The sequence below is a fragment of the Lagopus leucura genome, unplaced genomic scaffold, assembly GCF_019238085.1.
Source record: "Lagopus leucura isolate 7727_CA_CO unplaced genomic scaffold, USGS_WTPT01 Super-Scaffold_100001, whole genome shotgun sequence".
In the NCBI taxonomy this organism is placed as follows: Eukaryota; Metazoa; Chordata; class Aves; order Galliformes; family Phasianidae; genus Lagopus; species Lagopus leucura.
Window position 1 is genome coordinate 102,764,077 of NW_024962262.1, and position 17,746 is coordinate 102,781,822.

The 17,746-nt window shown below is 42.6% G+C and overlaps 1 protein-coding gene across 1 annotated transcript; it reads right to left on the reverse strand.

Annotated features, from left to right (window-relative positions):
- Positions 1-620: 620 nt before the first annotated feature.
- ITFG2 (integrin alpha FG-GAP repeat containing 2) lies at positions 621-16,112 on the reverse strand. Its single transcript, XM_042866428.1, has 12 exons — positions 15,941-16,112; positions 14,841-14,936; positions 14,333-14,374; positions 11,794-11,962; positions 11,362-11,501; positions 10,846-10,994; positions 9,620-9,714; positions 7,225-7,278; positions 5,730-5,821; positions 4,744-4,861; positions 3,939-4,112; positions 621-3,797 (listed from the first exon to the last, which is right to left on the reverse strand). The coding sequence occupies exons 1-12, from the start codon at positions 16,034-16,036 to the stop codon at positions 3,640-3,642; spliced, it is 1,383 nt and encodes a 460-aa protein (XP_042722362.1). The 5' UTR covers positions 16,037-16,112; the 3' UTR covers positions 621-3,639.
- Positions 16,113-17,746: the final 1,634 nt, after the last annotated feature.

Consider the following 17,746-nt stretch of genomic DNA (forward strand, 5'->3'; position numbering starts at 1 on the left):
TAGGCATTGAGTTACAACAGGCATATTCAACCCACAGCCTGGCACAGGCTTGCAATGTAGTCCAGCCCCTGTTGCTAGGCATTGGCTAGAAATCAAGCAACCAAATTTAGAGGGCCCACCCTCTAAACATGGGGAGGGTGCGGCAGTAGTAGTGCTTAGTCTTCCTCTCGCATCCAGTTGAATCAAACCCTATGTGTATTACATATAGATGTGCTTACTGAGTAAAATGAAGTGATTGCTAATGATATTTAAACCTGTCTAATGCTATCTCAAAGGATAGCAGAGCCAAAAAAGAAAAATTGTGGAGGAAGGAAGAGTGTTCAAGGAAAAACGGATAGACAAGTAGATTTTGGTCAAGATAAATAATATGGCACTATGATTAATTTCCAAGGAAAGTGTCAGCTTTCAAAGATTGCTATTTGAAAAGACATTACATGCAGAAACATGCTGCCAAATTTAATGAATATTAAGGAATGCTTCATAAAGACAAAATAGTGAAATTGAAAAAAAAAACCAAAACCTGTCACCCCAACAAAATCTTTTTTTTTTTTTAAATTAAAACTCAAATGGGCTCTATTATAAAAGCTAGTTACATGATAGCAAACCTGACTGCAAAAAAATTAAAACCATTTACTGAAGAGTTTATTAAGCAATGCATGGAAAGCACGGCACACATAATATGTCCAAAGCAGGTTTTTCTAAAATTAGTTTGTCTTGCCAGACTACAGCCAAGTGAATATAAGAAAATTTGGTGTCTTTAAAAGACACAACTACATCTCCCCATTTGTATGAAACAGTAAAAAATACATTCAAGTAATTTTCTTTAACCTTTGTCAACATATTTGTTAAAGCTACTGATAGCACCCTACCAATGGCTGGTAAAAAAAAAAAGGGACTTACAAAATTAAGAGAAAATAATGCAGTTGCCACAAGAAAAATCACACAATGAAATACTGTTGCATCAAACATTAAGAAAATGTATGTGAGAAAGCTTTAAAAATTGATAATATAATTCAAAAACATCATCAAAGCTCTGTATTTCATAATAAGGGATTGAATCATCGTCAATTCCAGGAAATCCTTAAAAGTAAGAATGCTGATTATAGGGACACCATTAACTTTTCTGAAGTCAGGTGGCTAAGTAAAGGTAGAACACTAAAAATATTATATGATTTGAGAAATGAAATTAAGTCCTTTGTGGAGTCAGAAAGAAAATTTGTGTCAGAATGTGAAGATTAAAAATGGCTTACAGATTTAGCATTTTTGACAGATTTGGCCACTCACTTAAATGAGTTAAACATGCAGCTTCAAGATGAAAATGATCTCATCTGCTGTGTTTCCAACATGACTGTGTTTGAAATAAAATTTAAATTATGGCAAGCTCAAGCTACATCAAATAATTTCATGCATTTTGATATGCTGGCTTAAACACAGTCCTGTGAGCAGTGAGAAATATGCAGCCTTGCTTTCATTTCTGAAAAAAGAATTTGAGAATAGGCTTTGAGATTAAAGAAAAACAAACTTTTTTTATTTTTGTATTTGGGATTCCATTTCAGTCAATCTATTTTAAATACACTACCTGTGAATTTTGTACGCAGCTGCAATCTAATATTCAGCTCAAAAATTTTATCATGTCTGATTATGAAACTTTATACATTATTACATATTTTACATGTGGCACAAGATGATTCCCATTCATGCAGTGTGGCCCAGGCAAGCAAAAATGTTGGACACCCACGATACACAGCGTCCATACCTTCTGACCTCTGTTCTCCACAAAGAAGCATTCTTGAACTTGCACTGCACAAAGCAATGATATCCAACAGGAGAAAAGCCCTAAGCTTCACAAGTTGCAACATTTACGTGTTTTGTCATATTTTCTTTTTAAGACGGTTCCTAGAAAAATGTCATTCATCTACATTAATGCTTTCCTGTTTTGACTAAAATAAAATCAATATCTCAACAGTAGATCAATTTGAACTATCTGTTCATTTGACCTGTATAGCAAAATTTGTTTTGCATAAATCAGTTTCAGTCATACAACCATTTGTACCCTCCTTGTGCTTGTGCTGCTAAGGTACCTATTTGGCATAAACTGCCAGTACTGAGTTGTTCTCTGTTAATGAGCATAGACAATCTTCTTTTGCTGTTATGGGTTGGGAAGTTTTATTGCAATAGCGCAGTAATAGCCTGTAGGACCCAGCTAACATATTAGCTCAACTAGTGACAAATGAAATGTTCCAGGCAATTGTTGCAGGAACATCTGAGATCCCAACATGGGATCAAGAAGAGTACTTCTGTGGAAACAGCATGCCTTACTAAAGACAAACAAGATGTTAAGTGAGGCCACGGTAGGCACAAGTTGTGGTAGTGCTCCGTTTTCATCAAGCACATACAATAAGAGTCCATTACCTATAAAGCTGTACACATGCCAGGTTGTGCAAACCATGAGTGAGAACTCAGACATTGGTGTTATTTATAATTATCCTGTTTATGTCCCCAGTGTAGGAGGCAGAGGCCACAGAATTAAGGATGTATGAGGAGGAAATACACAACCCATCACAGATGAAGAGCAGCAGTTTGCTTTAGGGATAGAACAGCACATGCTAAGACACACGTGCCTGTTGTTTTATTACATGTTTTCAGCAACCTGCGTTGCAGAACTCTGCTCCACTGTGGTCCCTGTGTCAGGTCCACTAATCCTGAAGATTAAAATCAAGTAGCAATAGGGTTAGGAATGTATCTCAGAGTACAAAGAAACCAGCCTGTTCATCCCACCTCTACATAATATGTGGTTCCTACACAGTCAATTCTCCACAGATAACAAATTCAAGCGCTGCTGCTCAAAACTTCCACTAGTTTGAGCAACACTGGTACCAAAGCACTACTGCGACTTCAGAGCTCCTGCCTCATTAGTCCGGTTATACACAAGCACTTAGTATTATATGGGAGCATGCAAAAATACTTCTGAGAGGTCATTAAAATGGAGAAAAACTTCCACTGTAGTTACAGAGTAGTCAGAGATGCAAGAATACTGAGAAGTAACAGGAGTGCTCACTGTGACAAAGCAGGTTGTATCAATTTATTGCTTTGTGCTTCAATTTTCACAGCCATAAGATACAGAGGACTGATGCTGTCCTCTATATTTCATTAATTTATAAATGGAAATTGCAAAACAAAAAACAAGCTGCAATATTATGTAAAAAGTCCTGTTCTCCCACACAAGAGCAACAGATTTTTTGACCCAATGGCAAGATATCCTTTTCCTCCACACAAAATTCATCCTCCCTGTTAGGAACAGCTCTTGGATATTTTGCAGAGCATAGCACAGAAAGCTTTCAAAAAGCAGCTTTCAAGATCTTCAAATGTTATCATTTGATAAGATAAAAAAGCACCAAATTAATAATATTTGATCTCATACACAATCCTCTCAGGCTGCCATAATGGTGAAGGGACTGCTCCACGCATGCCCAATAAAACATTATACAAATGGGAGAAGATACAGATGTAATACAGCAGGTGAGTCTATCACTCCCATCCAAATTCAGCTGAGAGAGAAGAGACAAGCTGAGAATACTATCATGCAGGGTGAATGCGCAGTTCCAGTCAGAAGAAAGTTTCCAATGGGATGGCAGATGTTCACCTTGAATCTTGTAAGGGATTCTGGATGACAGTGTGGTGGGCAGAGGAGTCTGTTCCAGGATTCTGACACTGCAAAGAGCTGTTAGGCTGTTGTTTCTCAGGAAAATACAGTGTTTTGTAAATCAGATCTTGGACTGCAGAAACATCACTTTTTTCTATAGAAAAAGAAAAAGACAATTGGCAGGGATTCTCAAAAGATTAAGTAGCCCTTCTCCTGAAGAAGTACCCTCCAGTTCTCTAGCACCAGCAGCTCTTCCTCTCTTTTTTCTTGTACATCCCTCATTCTGTGCACTCACCTACACCCAGCTCCTGCAGTAGACTGTCAAACTCTGGGTCATTCTCCAGGATTTTTAAAAGGTTGGTGGACTCCATTCTCTCCAGCTGCACATCCCAGTAGATGTAGATCTTCTGATTGAAGCTGACATAAACCAGGCAGGGACTGTTGCTTCCTTGTTTGCATGCATATAGGCCTACAAAGAACAGAAATATGGAAAATCTGTCTACTTCTCAAAATACAGAGAAGGCAAATAGGTAACTTCTCAGGATGAGACAACAAAGACGTTAGCAGAGAGCAGTAAGCACCTTCAAGGAAAGAACAGAGATGGACTTGGCTATGTTAAGCCCCTCTGAGACATTTCAGTTGTCTCTAAACTGTCATTAATGTATGCAGCTTGTGGATTTGCAAGCTGCTTTTTACAAGTCTGAGAGAAACGAATTAGCAAAGTCAAGACTCAGGCTGGCTCCACGGGGGTCTGTATCTCAAGTGAGAACAGCTTAGAAGACTGCAAATTTAAAAAGCAATGGAGAAGAAAACACTGATAACACTCTCAGATTAGACAGAAAAGAAAGGAAAAAAAAAAACAACAACAACAAAAATAAACTAAACCAATCACAGCCATACCCCAGCATCACCCCCACTCATTCTGCTTTTCCCAGATTCCATCAGTGGGAAGACTAACTGTGCCTCTTCCTGCAGAATATACACCCCAGGAAAATTATTCCCCACCGCAGACAGACAAAAGATCACAGGTTCCCCAGAGGAGAGCAGTAACTTTTATGGAGAAATGTTGTGAGGGATGGCTTTGCAGTCAAAATCCTCACCTGCACAGAATGCACTGACATTCTCATCTGCTTGAAATCTGGCAACTGTGCGATTGTGGTCGATGATATATGTCTGGCCATCCCATGCACAGGCAATTACCTCCTCATGTCCATTGCCCTGCAGGAAACATAGGATTAGCACAGACATCAGCTACTCCCAGAGGCAGTCAATAATCTTTCTGCTTATTCAAGAGGTAGAGCACTATTAAATGAACAAGATAACACTCATTAACTTGGAAACCAACTCTTCCTTCTCTATTACAATCCTTATGTATCCTATGAGCCCATAGGCTGTCAATTGGAGTATTGACAATTTGCAAAACTTTTCAATTTTGCAATGAGATAAAAGAGCAGTTCAGGGATGGAAAAATTCATAGCAAGGCGCTGCACTCACTAGGCCAAATAGGCAGACACAACTCAAACTCTTGGAGGAAGGCAGACTGACACCAGTGTAGAATGTGCTGGCACAGTCAGAGCTTTCAGTGTATCAGCCTGCAATAATCCCAGTATTTTTTCAGCTGAGTCATACTCTGTGGGAATACAAGAAAGACTATTCAGAGCAGCAGCTGTGGTACAAAATAAACATCAAGAGAAAGCAACACTGAGAACCAAGGACATCTCCAGAAGAAGAAAAAAGCAAAGTCAAGTAAGCTGTGTGATGGCCTCGTGATGATGGCCTTGATTGGAGGAAGAGCGTGTTACCAGAGACAACTCGTGGCTCTGACTGGATAACTGCCTGTGTGCAGTTAAGGAGTGTTTGTGGAATGTTTTGTTGACATGTAAAGGTGGTGGGAAAGTTAAAAGAGAAAACTTGTGAATGTATACAAGGGATGTTAGAACCTGCAATAAACAATTCGCATCATTCCAAGTTCGTGCCTCAGCTGCTGCAGTACTATCTCTGCCCTTCCAAAATTTAAACATAGAAAAGTTATGTTGAACTTTTGTCTTCACTCCTTCACTCTCAGACCTATTCACATAGTACTCACAGTAACATCCAGCTTTTCCAGCGCAAATAGCTGGTGATCAACCTGCACAGACCAGAGCAGCTTGTCTGCCCCTTCCATGAGTTTCAGTGTCCCTGAAGAGGAAAAAAAAAGATTGTCCTGAAAATATTAAAAGGCTTAAATATTAAATGTCTGCTAACATTGGGCCCTGTGTACTTCTTCAGCCCTCATGGTCTGCTAATGGAGGGGAGAGCATAGTACAGACTGTAGCTGACAGGAATCTCATTTCTGGGAGGGATAGTAGTTGATTGCATTTTCAGCAGTAAAAGGAAACAGGAAGAAATGGCAGCAGCTCTGCTAATTGGCTTGCACCCTAAGAAGAAAGTGTTCAAAACACGATCCCTGGATACAATACATCAACAGGTCTCGCATGAGACCACGTAAACTAGAATCCTCTCATCATGTCCCATGGATCACACAATCTCAAGAGAACTGGTATCAGCTGAGAAGTTACTGGCTAGTAGCATAGAAGTGGCCTCCTGGATGCTAAAATCATTCTAAACACTTACCTCATACCATTTTCCTATTTTCCAGAGGTACTGTGAAAATACCATGGAGGCTAGTGGGAGATGCAGACCTGAGACAGAAGGTCATACAACATAAACATGAACCTATCCTCACTATGCCCTCCAATCTCATTACGGCTCATGAAGGAATCATTGTGTGACTGGAAGCCTTGCCCATTGAGGCAGCTTCACAGTTAAGGCCCAAACAAGAATCAGAAACTCCCTAGCAGAACATCATAGAGCAGATGGACATCTAGCCCATATAGGCCAAGTTGCCTACCTGGAAACAGGGACACACAGCACCTTGTCTCCACACAGCTGCTTTTTGAACAGAATCCCTCCATTCAGTTAATTAGTCTGTCCTATCACTTCTCAGTCTGCAATGGAGCAGAAAAACATGGCTCCAGGCCAGTGTGAGGCAAGCTCTTCACTAACAATACTTGAGTTTCAGCATCCATTTCCTTTAATACTTTTAGAAACAACACAAATCCCTTCAAGTACAAAGGCACATCTCTGCTATGGTTTACAGGCTCTTGTTTACATGCACTGCACTGCCAAATTGGCATCTCAAACAGTAGTTTAAGTATTGGGTAAGCATGCAGCTTAGGAGTAAGCAGATGCTAATTCTAGTTTCAAGCTTTCCGTTTTGGGCCAAGTTTTAATAGTTCTATCCCCATAGGCCACGGTGCCATATGAGTAATAAATGTTTGTAAAATGCTTTGAAATCCACAGATGAAGAGATTGTAATAGCAAAAAAGGGAGATACTAATAAGACACTGAAAAAAGAAGAAAACAAACGTCAGAAGAAGGAGCTAGTCAAATTCTTTTGTGTGCATCAGGAAACATTTCTGAAGCCCAGTTCCCTCTTGTTTCAAAATCAAAAGCACTGCACACTTGTTCCCTACTTTTAATTAAGGACAAGCCTTGGGCTTTCTCACAGGCCCTTCTTCCGGGACAGTGGCAGAACTTACCATCAAGTGTACAAAGGGCAAAGAGACCCGAGCCATTACCCACACTGGAGTACCCTGTAAATGCAGAAGAGAATTACAGTTGAAACCTATTTATGAGCATTGTTTCTTCCCTCTCCTGAAAAAAAAAAAAGATGCAAAACAACAACCTGACCCATATTGCCTCCTTTTTCATCAAGTCTTACAACTTTGCGTAACAAGTATCTGCAGTCTTGCAACCAATCCTACCTCATGCCAGCTTTTATTAGTAGAGCACAACTATCAGTGTAAACCCAAGAATCCAGCATCTTTAGTTTGCATTGATATGGGCATGTCTGGCTCTGCTGACTGCTTCCAGGAATTTGTTTATGCCAAATGTATGCAGACCTTCAGCAGTTCTGGTTGCAGTTAACATCATCAAACCCTCTTTACGCTCCAAAAATGCACAAACACAGGCACAATAATCACAAAGGTACAATGTGGATAATAGCCTAAGCTAAATGAATATCACAACTATACCCTCACTGCTTCCCTCAGGGATAGCAATGTTGCCTTCAGTTGTTCCAGAAACAAGAAGAAAAAGCAGATCCCACTAGAAGGACTACATTTCAGTCAAAGCGGCACAAAAGCACCTTCATGTCAGCTCCTGAATGAGTCTGCCTAGATCATGCTACCAATATTATTATTTCCACTAGATGAAAACTGAACAGAAACTGTGGTTCCCACTCAGCAAACGCTGCTCAGATGCTACAGAGCTCTTGCTTTGAGGGTAGATTAGACATCTGTGTCAATGCTCATGCACCCAGCCCTGGCTTTATTAGTTCCCACAGCTGTGAACTTCCTGCAAACAGTTCCTCTCCAAAGCCTGTGTATTACACAATTGTGCACAGGACTAGCTAAACCCAAAGACATGACTTTCCTGACCACCACTTCAGTAAATTCAGTAAACCTGTCCACTAGTCAGAAGAGACATGCAAGATAAAAGTTTTGGAAGTGATATCACACTTGGTGGCAGAAGGCTAGAGCTCTTTTCAACTTCAGCTGCATTTTATGTCTGCACTGACAATGTTAAAGGAGGCACAGTCTCCTTGAGGTCTGCAGCAACCCAGGAAACGTGGCAGTCAGTGGCAAGACAGCAGAGCTGAAAGGAGTTTCATGGTCTTCCCAGACAGCTTTCCCAAAATGACACTATACTGCAAGCCTACTTTTGCCACCATGCACAGCTCCAGGCTACAACACTCCAGAACACAGAGTACCCTATTTCTACAGGATCATTTATAGCAAACAGTTAGCTGGTTGGGTGCTATACTGCCTGTAGCTGACATTCATCTAGACGCACTCTGTTCTAAATGATCTGCTGTGTCCTCTACAAACTGGTCAGCATGACATACTTTAGCTGTCTCACTACTGCTGTTCCAGCACCAAGGGGCTTTTTACAAACTTCTCATCCCTTATTCTGCAGGTTTTGTATGCAGTGAAATAACTGATTTCATGCTCCAGTGATCATGGTACTCACAGCAGCTGAAATGCTGAAAATATGACAAGCTTAGCAACTGGGTAGGAGCTGTACTTTGCGGAGCAGGGAAAGGGATGGGGGGAGTGTTTGGTTAGTTGTCCTTCTCCCTCAACTCTAATCACACTACACAGCCTAATTCCTCCGCAGACAGCACTGCAGATGATAATTCAAATGCACATCAATTCCAGCCAGTTGCAGACATGGAGGGAAAAAGCATGGGTTGCTTTGAATCTTCTTCTTCCTTGCACTATGGAGCATATAAACAAGGGAGTGTGAAACTTGCATGCTCTGTATGTACAGCGTTCAGCATATACAGCCAGTTTCATGGGGGAAGCACTGGCAGCACGTAAGAAATGCTTGGATACAAAAGCAGTAGGTTAGGGCTGAGAGAAGCCAGCAGCTATAGATAACAGTTGAACAGTATAAACTGAAAGGAGACAAAGGACAGCAACAAAAATGAAATGTGGAAGCAGCTCTGGAGGGGTTGGGATCCACAGGCAAAAGAAGGCAGGATATAGCTGTTAGAGGAATCAAGTGCTCAAATGCAAGAAATTAAAAATGATGCTGCAGTCATGCAAAAGCAAGGATCTAGTATATCTGCAGGAGAAGGGCTTCATAGACGTTCAAGATGAGTAAATGTAAGCAAGTAGAGGATGCAGGGAAACTTGTGCTGGGTGATGAATAACAAGGGAAGGTCTAAAGTCTGTAAAAAGTTGAAAAACAAACGTTTAGCTGTTCTTTGGAGGCAGACCAACAGGAGATGAAATCCTTCTGTTCTAGCATCTAACTCCTGAAGTTTTTAATTTTCAGCCTCTGGAAATCTAATTTCACACTGGACTGACATATTGAAAAAATATCACAGGCAACTGTTGAGGCAGAGGCCGCAAGCTCTTAATTTCTTACCTTGGCCAATACTACCAATCAGATGAGTAGAAACATTCTTGTTGTGAATCCGACCAGATGTTTGGTGGAGAATAACATCTCGAACAGGGGCCTCTCTAGAGAGAAAAGAGGCAGGCATCAGGAAAGGTTATGAGATCATGCCTGGTCCTGTGTCAGGACAATCTGAAAAGCAGAGTACTCCAGAACTCTCCAAGTCTACAGATGGATAGAGTCTGTGCGCAGGATAACCCCTTAATGAAATACTCAAGAACAATATGCTATTCCCAAAGCAAAAAATGACAGATTGCTCTAAGCAGGGGACATTTCAATCATCAGTAAAAGGATTATTTGCTGACAAAAAGCAATGAAAAGAAAGCACACCATCTCAGGAATGACAGAAATTTGCTAATGATTAAAAAACAAGACCTAGTGATTTGTAGCATCAGAAAAGTGGAAAGAACTCAAGTAGGTCAATAAAACATCTATTCTAAACAAGGAGATTGGTGTTTGTTTATTTTTTTTTAAAGTTATTTTCTGTCACACGTGCCTGAATGCTATTCATTCAGGAAAACTTTCTGTCTATGGTTGTCCAAGTGAGTCAGAGATCATGTCTGGGCCTGAGTTCTGGCCAGGAAGATACTTAGATTTCATTAAGGTCTCTAAGACATCAAGACTTGCTCAGCTTCCATCCTGCACATTTTCTGGGTCTGCCTTACTGTCCCAAAGAACAGCATAGGAATGCCTGATTTTCTCACAGTGGTGCCTCTAGGGACAGGGAAAATAACCTCACTGCCCATCTTGATTTCTCTGCTTGTAATTTACAGCACTGGCTGCCAGGTTCTTATTAGGAAATCCTGCCCTACCTGGAAGAAACCAGTAGTGTCTTTCCTGGGCTTCAGATTAATTGGCCTTGGCTCAGCCTTACAGATGCCACCCTTCCCACCATCAGACAGCTCCCCTGACTCCTTCTCCTTATAGAGATCTAGGTCACTCACTCCTTGGCCAACTCGAGAAGAAGAGCAGGACACAACAAAAACAATATTCTTCTCTAGCATAGAGACCTGAATTCATGGGCACTTGGGTGCCAACAAGCTTAAGTCATGAACTCCCAGCAGGTAGTTCATTGCAGATACTGGCTTCACTAGGATGACAGCATTATCCCTCAGAAAGGCAGTGGTCGTGGTGCCCTCTTGTGACAGGCATCTACAGTAGAATCTCCTCATCTACTCCACGCAATCACTGTTCACCTGCTAGGGGAAGAGCTGTCTCTTCCCTCTATCATGGGTTGCTGCTCGGAGTCCCAGGTGCACAGCAGAATGGCATAACCGCAGCCTGGCTGGGACACCATCATCTCTGGTAAGCCATCAGGGCCTGGGTTCACAGAAAGGCTATCCACCTGTACTGACACAGGATAAACAAAGATGGAGTTGAACTGAAAACCTTACTTAACCTAGAAGTTTCCACTGTGCAACTTGTGCCTAAATCTGACTACAGCAGATTTTTTCATAGAAGCTGAGCATAAGCTGAACAAAGCCAGCTACAGGCAAAATATCCAAGTAAAACGGACCTTCACCTAGCAAAAGCCACTTAGGAACGCCCTTAGTGGAAAACATTCTCTAGTCAAGTGAGAGAAGCTAATGAACATCACACCAGCGTCCCTGCGTGCCCAGGGCAACTGCTAGGCAAATCTCCTTTCAAGCCATCAAGATGACAATTACTTTGTTGATAGGACTGAGAACTCGTGCCTCTTCCCATATCCTTACCTGACCTTCCAGCAACCATTTCTTCAGCAGGATCAGCTGCCCACAGAGATGGTCTGAATTCTCCGACAAGTCCTCCCAGCGGAAGGCACGCACCACTCTATCAGTGTAACCTACCACAAGCTCACACTTCCCATCTCCATCTGCAGGGAAACCAGGAGACAGAAGGGCTCTCTTAGGCCTTCACAACTGCAAAAACCCCAACATCCATTAAGCACCATTCTCGAGGATCCCAACCCTATTACAAGAACTCACACTTTGGAATTTTTTTGTAAATTCTTGCTCTTCTCCTCAAGGACCGGACAGTCTTGTTAAAGCAACTGTTTGCTTGGTAGTCATTTTCTTCTACATGCTCATACACTTTCTGTCTCCCCATCACCACTTCTTGCCCCAAATCCCCTCACCCTGAACTCCCATCCTTGTTGTCCCACTCACCTATGTCACTGATTAGCATGACTTTGGTGTTGGCAGGAATATGTTGCTTGAACACTAGCTTCTGTTCTTCTGCTAGCTCATGGTGGCCTGAAGCATCTGGGTGCTTTGAAGGGGAAGTCAGATCAAAAAGATGAAACCAACCTTCTGCACTCACTGCCACTGCAAGATTCTAAGAGAAAAAGAGAACAGTCTTCGTATTACTTTTTTCTTTTAGAAATTGTAGCAGGGCAAGGGAAGATCAATGACTGCTACAAGGGAACAAGAGACTATTTCTGGCCAGTTGTCACAGAGGTATCTCCAGATCCGTGTCTGTGACAGGGGTCACAGTCCCAAAAACAAAACAAAACGAGAGAGGTAGGAAAAAAAAAGTATTAACTGTTTACAGCTAGTCTGGCCCAGCCCTGTGACTAATGAGGCATGGCACATGCGGGCAAGCGCCTCGGGAGAGAGAGAAAAGTAGGGGGAGGGAAATAGTAGATGGGTCTAAAAAAAAAAACCAAAACAGAGCAACAGCAACAATCTGAGGAGGAATATTAATTTACTACATCCAACAAAATCAAACAAAATGATAGAAAATGAGAGAAACAGTGTCCAAAACTAGAAGCCAGTAATGAGTGGTGTCCCTCAGGGGTTTGTCTTGGGACCAGTGCTCTTTAACATCATTATCAGTGACATAGATGGTGGAATTGAGTGCAGCAAGCTTTCTGATGACACCAAGCTGAGTGGTGCAGTTGACATGGTGGAAAGAAGGGATGCCATTCAGAGGGACCTCAACAAACTCAGAAGGTGGGCCTGGGTGAATCTAATGAGGTTCAACACAACAAACTGCAAAGTTCTGCACTCGGGCCGGAGGAATCCCAGGCATTTATACAGACCAGAAGGAGCAATCCTTGAGAGTAGCCCTGTAGAGAAGGACCTGGGGGGTCCTGGTGGATGAAAAACTGAACATGAGCCAGCAGTGTGCTCTTGCAGCTCAGAAAGCAAATGGCATCCTGGGCTCCATCAGAAGAGGGGTGGCCAGCAGGGATAGAGGGGTGATTGTCCCTCTCTACTCCGCCCTTGTGAGGCCTCATCTGGAGTACTGTGTCCAGGTCTGGAGCTCCCAGTACAAGAAAGACAGAACTGTTGGAGAGGGTCCAGAGGAGGGCCACAAAGATGATCAGAGGGCTGGAGCACCTTCCCTACAAAGGCTGAGGGAGCTGGGCTTGTTCAGTATGGAGAAAAGAAGGCTGGGAGGTGATCTCATTGCAGAATTCCAGTACCTAAAGGGAGCCTAAACAGGAGGGGAGTCAACTCTTTGAAAGGGTAGGTAATAACAGGACAAGGGGAAATGGTTTTTAAGTTGAAAGAGGGAAAATTTAGGTTGGATGTCAGGGGGAAGTTCTTTATTATGAGAGTGGTGAGGTGCTGGAACAGGCTGCCCAGAAAGGTTCTGGACACCCTGTCCCTGGAGATGCTCAAAGCCAGGTTGGATGGGGCCCTGGGCAGCCTGGTCTAGTGTTAAATGGGGAGATTGCTGGCTGTACCTGTGGCAGGGGCCATTGGAGATTCATGACCCTTGAAGTCCTTTCCAACCCAGGCCACTCTGCGATTCTATGATATCATGGCAGGCAAAAGCAGCCAGGGACCACATGCTTGTCAGCCACCTGGACCAGGAAAGCGAGCCACGAGCTCCTCCTTTCTTCCTCTGGGCCTGAACTCCTCTGGGGAATGCTGCTCCTCTCCAAGAACCAAAATGCCCAAAAAAGGCAGTCCCCAGAACCAGGACAGTAATTCTTTAACTGCTACTGCTTTACATGACGTTATGATGTGGAATACCAATAACAAAAATCACAAACTCACAAACCACTCAGGTCCTGAAGGGTCCAAACGGTTCAAAAGGCTCATCATTTTCAGAACAGGATATCAAGCTGATGTCTGCATGCAATTTCCAATACATGGCTTACTCTAACCTCACTTCAGCTCTACTTTCCTATGGAGCACAATATTTTAGGCAGGGTGCCTAAAGTGGAATTTTTGACCTCTTAGTCATTTGTTTAATTCTTAAAAATAGCAAGCCCCCAGAAGAAGTCACACTATACCCACTAGAATTTGCTTGGAAGTCGAAACTATTCTGTGTCTGTCTTGTTTAGGTGACCTGAAACACATACAGTCAAGCAGCAGAAGAGCCATGACCTGCAATAGGGCTCAGGACAGCTGGATAACAGCCAACAAGGAAAGGGAGTAATCCTTAAACCCCTGGAGCCTCATGGCATTCACACAGAAGGATGTGCTTATCAGTAAAGCTTCCTAAAGATGAGATCACTTTGCTCACTAAGACTTGTATGGTGTTCACAGACAGATGAGATTCAGGTTACATATAAACCCAAAAACAATTTTAAAATAGAAGCATTAAAATTCTGTACATGAGGTCAGATCCTGGAGAGAAAACACTTACCATCTGTTCTCGTCCACACTCTTTGACAGACATGAGCTAAATCTCCTAAGCACTTCCCATTTGCCCTACAGACAAAGATGGGGGGAGTTTGATTGCTCTCACCTTTCCTTTATTGCATACATCTCCCACACCAACACATGTAAGCTGCAAGAGAAAAGAAGACCTTAAGAGTCCATCTATGAGAGAAGGCAACCCAAAGAAGCACTTCTAGATAAACCCCTGCCATGCCCTCTCCTCTCCTCCTCAAGAGACTGTAGTCTCTTGAACTCGAACAGCCTTTTTAACGACAAAAAGAACTGCCCAGGACAGAAACACATAAGCCACACAACTGTCCAGAGCTCTGGAGCAAAATTCAAAGTGCACAGGAATAGGTTCAAGGTGGGAGAAGCCCCAACAGAATTACTGTGTTTGTTCAGTTCTTCACTCATAATTTCTAGTCCAAAGGGCTTGCTGTAAGCAAGAGAGTCTTACATCACTAGATGAAAAGCATCAGAAGCCGTTCTGGCTGCCACTCCTCTCTAGCTTTCATGTTCCTAAGCAGTGATCAAGGACAATAATATGTACATACATTAAAAGGCCCAATCAGTTAAAAGCTTTGTAAAGGACTGACCATTCCTTGGCAGGATCGTACTGTCCAGGGTTTGCTGTCATCATTTTTGTACACATAGAGTTTCCCATTGGTGTCTCCTACCACTAGCTCGTTCAGCTGTACAAGAGAATTAGGTTAGTAAGAAGCTCACAATCGCAGTAACATAGTACTTCCAGCACAGTGTGAATTACAGATCTCATATCTGAAATGGGTAAGAATCAGCAAATCAAGAGTTAAAAGCTTGAAACAGTAGAAAAGGTCTAAGAAAAAAAAAAAAAAAAAGAGTCCTCATTTTACACAATCAGACTGAACAGCTGACTTGGGCTTTCTTCATTCATCTGAGGAAGATGTGGAGAAAGTAATTGTCTAGAAAAAATCTGCAAGAACACAACACATTTACACTGGATCTTCAGCCTCACTAACAAACTGGCTAAACAAACTGGCTTTCTTGTAAGATGACTGCTGAATAGTCACCATCTCCTGCTAATGAGCCCACATATACCATCCCCTGCATTACGTCTCTACTTCAATTTTTTGCATAACTCCCCTAGCACATTACCCTGTGTAACATTAGTTCACATGGCTAGCTATGACACTTTCCAGGATAGCTTAAGAAGATTTGTCTATTGAGACAGTCTTCGTATACGTGTTCAAGCTAATCTCTTCCTAATTACAGCAAAATCAGACATTCCAAGAACAACCATTTGTGGAGCTGACACTAATAGCACTGATGCACATCCATCCAACACATAGATCAAGAGACAGTTATCCTCGACTTTATTCCATTAGTACTCCAATGCACGTCAACAAACTGTTTCTCCACAGCTTTGCACTTCCAGTCGTGCAACGGTGGCAACGTCTCTCCCTGGGACCAAAAGTTTATTTCCCTAAGAGCTTCACAACAAGTAGTGCCTACGACTTCCAATGGTAACGCAAACATTGATTGGCTGTAATCCTGTGACGCTAACATCCCGTTTATGAGCGACCTTCTCTGCCCGCCCCGCACTGCAGCCCCCCGCGTAGTCACGCTCGGCTCACAAGTGTGCCCGCCACGCAGCCCTGCGCCACCCGCCGGCTCAAAGCCTGGAACAGATCCCGCCGCTACCGCGTCACGGTCGCACCGTGTCGTTGTCGGCGTCCCCCAGGCAGATGGCGTGCGGAAAGAGGCTGCCACAGAACTCGAGTGCCACGCGCTGCACGTAGCTGACAGACCTCATACCGCCGCTCGCTACGCCGCCGGCCTCCAGCCTGGGACGACGGGAAGGCGATGGCGGCTCCGCGGGTTCGAGCGAGGGGTGATGACGTCAGCATTGAGAAGGGGCGGAGCGGGGCTGCGCTCTTCTCGAAACGCTGCGACCTCGCGAGGCGGCGTTCCGTGCTCCGCGACCGAGCTCTCTTTCGCAGTGAGAAAACGTGAAAACGTGAGAAAAGCCCTACTGTTATGCAGACCAGGTGTGAGATTCTTGCCCCAGCTCAGTGGGAAAGTATGCCATTGACTGCCTGGAGTGGTTTTCGCTCCCTTACGTTGTAGGCTGAATTACATCACTCATTTACATTTTTACTTACGATAGTAAACCATACCTTAAAGATACTGTAAGAAAACAGCGTGGGATGAAAGACTTATACATTCAGAGAGACAGATAAGTGTAATTTACCAGTCAATACAATCTTTTATGAAGCAGTAGAAAAAAGTTAAAGAAGTTTTCTTTAACCTTTGTCAACATACCTGATACAGCTACTGATGGTGCCCCAGCTGTTGTTGGTAAAAAGGAGGGACTTGCAAGATTCATAGATAATGATGCAATTACCTCTAACTCACCTTTGATAACATGTCACTGCATCAGGCATCAAGAAAATGTGCGTGTAAAAGCTTTAAAAATGGTTGTCATGCAAATCATCAAAGCCGTGAATATTGTAAAGCTCAAGAGACTGAACCATCACCAGTTCTAGCAGTTCCTCAAAAGTATGGATACTGATTATGGGGTCATCATTTAAGGTGATTCAAGGTAAAATGCTAAAAAACACTTCCTGGAATCAAAAGGAGAATTTGTTCTGGATTGTGAGCCATTTTTAATCTCCATATATTTAGTATTTTGGTGGATTTGACAGTTCATTTAAATGAGCTAAATATCGAATCATACAATCACCAAGGTTGGAAAAGAACTTCAAGATCACCTAGTCCAACCGTCCACCTACCAATATTACTGCACTGAAGCATCTCTCTAAATACTTGAACATCTCCAGAGGTGGTGACTCCACAACCTCCCAAAACAGCCCAATCTAGTTCCTGACCGATCTTCTAGAGAATAAATTTTTCCTAATACCCAACCTGAACCTTCCCCAGCGCGTTTTCGAGCTGTTCCCTTTAGTCCTATCACTAGCTATGTGGGAGAAGAGGCCAACCTCCACCTCATCACAACCTCCTTTTTTTCAGGCTGTTGTACAGGTCTCCCCAGAAACTCTTCTCCAGACTAAGCAATCTCAGTTCCCTCAGGTGCTCCTCCTAAGACTTGTGTTCCACATCCCTCACTAGGTCGATCTTAATTCTCAGTCCACCATTTAGGTATTCTCCCAATCCCTCCATTCGCTTGGGAAATGATCAGGTCTATGTGTATTAACTGATAGCTTTATTTCATATTCAAATGAATTAAAAGGGAATGCACACCTCTGCTTCCAATCAAAGCAAATATACAGTACGTAATTTTCTATCTGATCCATTAAATCATGCATCTTCAAGGTGAAAATCACCGTACCCGTGCTGTATTTCAGACAATGACAGTGATGGAAATCAAGTTATGGCACATTCAAATTATGGCAAATAATCTCATGCATTTTTATACGCTAAGCACAGTCCTGTGAACAGCTAAAGTGTTGTTTTAATAAAGGAATCTGAGAATAGATTTCATGACTTGAAAAAAGAAAAAAAA

Coding starts and splice junctions, on each gene's coding strand:
- ITFG2 (XM_042866428.1), bottom strand. CDS start 16,036: ATGAGGTCTGTCAGCTACGTGCAGCGCGTGGCACTCGAGTTCTGTGGC. Junction 14,937..15,940: donor GGGACGCCGACAACGACACG/GTGCGACCGTGA, acceptor TCTCTTGTACAG/CTGAACGAGCTAGTGGTAGG. Junction 11,502..11,793: donor CATGCTAATCAGTGACATAG/GTGAGTGGGACA, acceptor GTTTCCCTGCAG/ATGGAGATGGGAAGTGTGAG.